A 6,000-nucleotide genomic window follows, 5' to 3' on the forward strand; every position below is an offset into this window, starting at 1 on the left:
AATGGAATCATTGCTTTATTTGGTTAACTTCAAATGCTTTATACAATGACATTACTAACCTACATTAGGGATAGGAAAGTGAAATGCTTAAAAGCAGGTGAATGTAAAGCTCGCTAAATGAAGGGACAGCCGTTTAACACTCCCCTGATGGAGCGTACACTGTATAGGGGTTAGAGTGACCTGGACACCGTAATGTTTTGACTGTGTGTGTGTGTGTGTGATGGGATGCTTTCTGACTAATTCTAACATTGCCCCAGCATAAAGTTGTAGATGCATGTTGCTCTCTAGTCTTTCTGTGTAAAATGTATATTCCTTTTCACTTTTAAGAACTCTTAAACTATATGTTGGTGGCCGAAAACCAAGTGAACTTACAGGCTCTCATGAATTGTAAGTTGTATACATGTCAAATGTAAGTTGATGTAGTAAAATTTAATTTTCCCTGATCGGTTAATCGTTTATGATGAAATATTTTAAATGTGTACCTCAATAAAATGCAAGCAAAGGGGATATCCCGCTAACCTTCATCTCATTCTGTCTTACCGTGGAGACAAACATTTACTGTATTGGCAGTTTTAATATAAGCATTTACTGTAAATGCAGTTTTAACATAAGTATTTACTGTAATGGCAGTTTTGACATAAGCATTTATTGTAATGGCAGTTTTGACATGGGCATTTATTGTAATGGCAGTTTTGACATAAGCATTTATTGTAATGGCAGTTTTGACATGGGCATTTATTGTAATGGCAGTTTTGACATGGGCATTTATTGTAATTTTGGCATTTATTGTTTTTTGACATAAGCATTTATTGTAATGGCAGTTTTGACATGGGCATTTATTGTAATGGCAGTTTTGACATGGGCATTTATTGTAATGGCAGTTTTGACATGGGCATTTATTGTAATGGCAGTTTTGACATGGGCATTTATTGTAATGGCAGTTTTGACATAAGCATTTATTGTAATAGCAGTTTTGACATGGGCATTTATTGTAATGGCAGTTTTGACATGGGCATTTATTGTAATGGCCACAATGTAGAAAATAGTAAAATAAAGAAAAACCCTTGAATGAGTAGGTGTCCAAACTTTTGACTGGTACTGTATTTTTCAGCAGATTCATACATGATTGGGAAACCATTATGCTGATAAACTCATTGAATATATATACAGTATTAATGCAAGGTGTTTGGTCTGAAATCCAAACCATATGTGTTCGGACCATCCCTCACTATTGTCATACTGCATGAATACTTCTAGATTCTCCAACCATTTGAGATTTCATTGGCAGAAGAATTATCTTCACTATCATTAGAAGTCTGCAGGCCTGAAATGCACTAAAGTAACAGTAAATGCTATTGTTGTGAAGCGTTGTGTATATGTTTGTGCTGTCTCGTAGGACTCCAGCCAGATTGGCCTGCTGAAGGAGCTACTGGACCTTCAGAAAGAGATGGTGGTTATGCTGCTCTCTCTACTAGAGGGTAAAATTACATTTTTATGACAGACTTTCTAACTTTCTGCTGTTTTTCTCTTGATTTCCTCCCATCTCCTTCATGATTTGCCTCCTTGTAATGTTGTGTTTCAGGTAATGTGGTTAACGGCACCATTGCCCGTCAGATGGTGGACATGCTGGTGGAGTCCTCCAGCAACGTGGAGATGATCCTTAAGTTCTTTGACATGTTCCTCAAACTGAAGGACATTGTGGCGTCAGACGCCTTCCGTGATTACGTGACCGACCCCCGAGGGTTAATCTCTAAGAAAGACTTTCAGAAGGCCATGGACAGCCAGAAACAGTATTCTCCCTCCGAGATCCAATTCCTGTTGTCCTGCTCAGAGGCTGATGAGAACGACATGATAAACTTTGAGGAGTTTGCCGACCGCTTCCAGGAGCCGGCTAAAGACATTGGCTTTAACATTGCAGTGTTGCTGACAAACCTGTCTGAACATGTGCCTCATGACCTCAGGCTGAAGAACTTCTTAGAGCAGGCAGAGAGTGTACTCAACTACTTCCGCCCCTTCCTGGGCCGTATAGAGATCATGGGCGCCAGCAGGAAGATAGAGCGTATTTACTTTGAGATCAGCGAGGTCAACCGCACACAGTGGGAGATGCCTCAGGTCAGAGAGTCCAAACGACAGTTCATCTTTGATGTGGTTAATGAGGGGGGCGAGTCGGAGAAGATGGAGATGTTTGTCAACTTCTGCGAGGACACTATCTTTGAGATGAACATTGCCTCCCAGATCTCGGAGCAGGTGGAGGAGGAGGAGAAGGATGATGATGATGATCCAGCTGAAGGAGGAACTGATGCAGGAGGAGGAGGAGGTGGAGATGAAGGCGGCAATGGAGAGGAAGGAGAGCCAGAGTCCATCTCTGCCTTTGCAGACTTCATCAACAGCATATTGAACTTCCTGAGTATCTTCACATTCCGTAACCTGCGACGGCAATACCGCAGGGTAAGGAAGATGACCATCAAGCAGATAGTGGTGGGTCTGGCTACCTTCTTCTGGACTATCCTCATCGGCATCCTGCACTTCATCTACAGTGTATGTAAGGGCTTCTTCCTGCTCATCTGGCAAACTCTATTTGGCGGAGGCCTGGTGGAGGGAGCAAAGAACATCACAGTGACAGAGATCCTGGCCAGTATGCCTGACCCCACCCAGGATGAGGTGCATGGGGACCTGGCAGGGGAGCCTGGGGTTGGGAAGGAGCAGGAGGCAGGAGGGGTGACTGACCAAATAGATACAGGCGGTGGAGAGGAGGAGGAGGAGGAGGACAATAAAGACAAGGAAGGTGGGGGGACACCACGCATCGATGCTCCTGGTGGACTTGGTGACATGGGAATTGAGGCCACTGTTGAGCCTCCTACTCCCGAGGGTACTCCTTTGACCAAGAGAAAACGGGTGAGGCACCTTTTCTTTCTAATGCAGAGACAAAGAAGTGCATGGTGAGCTTTCCAGTAACGTATGTGTAGATTCACATATACTAATGACCTTTTTCTTGTGGTTGGCAGCAACCAGAGGAGGGTGATGCTGCAGCAGCTGATGGCCAAGCTGCTGATGGCCAAGCTGCTGATGGCCAAGCTGCTGATGGCCAAGCAGCTGATGGCCTAGCTGCTGAACCGGCTTCTGCTCCTGCCATAAAGGAGCCCGCTCCAGAGCCTGAGAAGGCAGAGTGAGTACCTCAGGCCATCTTCCTACATGTACAGTAGATTAACTCTTTCATCCCCATTTATAAACCATACTGTACATGCTTTAATGTTGTGGTGTTTGTTGGAATGTGCCAAAAAACAACCTTTTTACTTAATTCTCAGCACTGAAAATGGAGAGAAGGCCGAGAAAGAAGCTGAGACCAAAGAGGAGAAGCAGGAGGAAGCGATAGAAAAGAAACCCAAGTCTAAGAAAGATAAGAAGCAACACAGGGAGCAAGGGTTCCAACTCTGGACTGAGCTGGACATCCAAAGAAACCAATTCTTGGTTAGACATGATAGTGTCTAATAAATCATTGCTATCCTGCAGTAGTTTTTGCAACGTGTTGATGTCGCAATTTGCAGACTGTCAATTCCACTATCCACCTGTGATTAATGCAACTGATTTTGTCTCTTTCCCAGAACTACCTCTCTCGGAACTTTTACAATCTGCGTTTTCTGGCACTGTTCATTGCATTTGCCCTGAACTTTATTCTACTCTTCTACAAGGTCAAGAAATGCTGCTATATTATCGTCTGTCACCTTTAAATATCTTACCATCACTCCGATTCTATAATTGAAACAAACAGCATCTATTTTCAATAACTTCTCAATAAACTGAAAGTTTGAAACAATTTTATTCAAAAGTTTTTGCAATGTTTTAATGTTTTCTTCAAATCCCTTCATGAATTGACTGCCTTCAATTCGAATGCCTATAACATCTAGAGTTAAATGTTAGTAATGTATTTGTTTTTCTGTGTCTGCCTGTGTGCATTGTGCAGGTGTCGGACACCCCCCGTGGAGAAGGTGATGAGGTAGAGGGCTCTGGCATGTTTGAGGGCTCAGGGTTGGGAGTGCTGTTTGAGGGAATTGGGCTGTTTGAGGGCTCAGCAGAGGAGATGGAGGGATCTGGTGGAGAGGAAGGAGGAGACGAGGAAGAGGAGGGTGGCCCAGTCTACTTCTTCTTGGAAGAGAGCACTGGCTACATGCAGCCCACCCTCACCTTCCTGGCTACCCTGCACACCGTCATCGCCTTCCTCTGCATCATCGGTTACAACTGTCTAAAGGTGAGGCTTCTACAGTAATGCTGGTACTAATACTGATGCTACTACTACTACTACTGCTACTACTACTGTTACTGCTGCTACTACTACTACGTCTACTACTGCTGCTACTACTACTACTACGTCAACGACTGCTAATACAACTATTGCTACTACTGCTGTTAATACTAGTACTACTACTGCAACTATTGCTGCTGCTGCTACTACTACTACTACTACTGCTAATACTCCTGCAACTATTGCTACTACTACTACTACTACTACTACTGCTGCTACTGCTGCTAATCCCTGCTGCTACTACTACTGCTGCTAATCCCGCTGCTACTACTGCTGCTAATCCCGCTGCTACTACTGCTGCTACTGCTTCTACTACTGCTGCAACTACCACTCCTGCTACTGCTGCTACTACTGCTGCTGCTAATACTGCTACTGCTGCAACTACGTCTACTACTGCTAATACAACTATTGCTACTACTGCTGTTAATACTAGACCTACTACTGTTACTACTACTACTACAACTACTACTACTACTGCTGCTAATACTGCTGCTACTGCTGCTACTACTGCTGATGCTACTACTGCTGGTACTACTACTCCTACTGCTTCTGCTAATACTGCTACTGCTGCTACTACTACTATGTCTACTACTGCTAATACAACTATTACTACTACTGCTGTTAATACTAGTACTACAAATATTGCTGCTGCTACTACTACTATTACTACTGCTAATACTACTGCAACTATTGCTACTACTACTACTGTTACTGCTGCTACGTCTACTACTACTACTACTAGTACTACTGCTACTACTACTGCTAATACTACTGCAACTACTGCTACTACTATTACTACTACTACTACAACTACTACTGCTTCTAATACTACTGCTGCTACCGCTGCTACTGCTGCTACTGCTGCTACTACTACTCCTGCTACTGCTGCTACTAGTACTGCTACTACTACTAATAATGCTGCTACTAATACTACTGCTGCTGCTACTACTACTACTGTAACTACAACTACTACTGCTGCTGCTGCTGCTACTACTGCTGCTGCTATACTACTACTGCTACTACTACTAATACTGCTACTGGTACTGCTACTACTGCTAATACAACTACTACTACTACTGCTGCTAATACTACTGCTGCTGCTACTGCTGCTGCTGATGCTATACTACTACTGCTACTGCTGCTGCTGATGCTATACTACTACTGCTACTACTACTAATACTGATACTTGTACTACTACTACTGCTACTACTGCTACTGCTACGGCTGCTACTGCTACTGCTGCTGCTACTACTGCTACTAGTACTACTACTACTACTAATACTACTGCTGCTACTGCTGCTATTACTGCTACTACTACGACTACTGCTGCTAATACTACCACTGCTGCTGCTGCTGCTGCTACTACTACTACTGCTGCTGCTACTGCTGCTACTACTACGACTACTGCTGTAACTACAACTACTACTGCTGCTTCTGTTGCTACTACTGCTACTAGTAATAGTACTAGTACTACTACTACTACTACTACCAATACTGCTGCTACTAATACTACTGCTGCTACTGCTGCTATTACTGCTACTACTACTACTACTGCTGCTAATACCACTACTGCTGCTGCTGCGACTACTACTACTACTGCTGCTGCTACTACTACTACTACTACTGCTGTAACTACAACTACTACTGCTGCTTCTGCTGCTACTACTTCTGCTACTGCTGCTACTACTGCTACTACTGCT

General features: G+C 43.5%; 1 protein-coding gene across 1 annotated transcript in view; it reads left to right on the forward strand.

Annotated features, from left to right (window-relative positions):
* The window catches only part of LOC124006950 (ryanodine receptor 1-like), a 102,285-nt gene that overhangs the window by 86,818 nt on the left and 9,467 nt on the right, over window positions 1-6,000 (forward strand). Inside the window, exons 90-95 of the mRNA XM_046317142.1 lie at window positions 1,397-1,478; window positions 1,583-2,895; window positions 3,006-3,166; window positions 3,306-3,468; window positions 3,603-3,689; window positions 3,962-4,246. Coding sequence (XP_046173098.1) covers window positions 1,397-1,478; window positions 1,583-2,895; window positions 3,006-3,166; window positions 3,306-3,468; window positions 3,603-3,689; window positions 3,962-4,246 — 2,091 coding nt within the window. The remainder of the gene's footprint in view (window positions 1-1,396; window positions 1,479-1,582; window positions 2,896-3,005; window positions 3,167-3,305; window positions 3,469-3,602; window positions 3,690-3,961; window positions 4,247-6,000) is intronic.

This window comes from Oncorhynchus gorbuscha, linkage group LG20 (assembly GCF_021184085.1).
Source record: "Oncorhynchus gorbuscha isolate QuinsamMale2020 ecotype Even-year linkage group LG20, OgorEven_v1.0, whole genome shotgun sequence".
Lineage (NCBI taxonomy): Eukaryota > Metazoa > Chordata > Actinopteri > Salmoniformes > Salmonidae > Oncorhynchus > Oncorhynchus gorbuscha.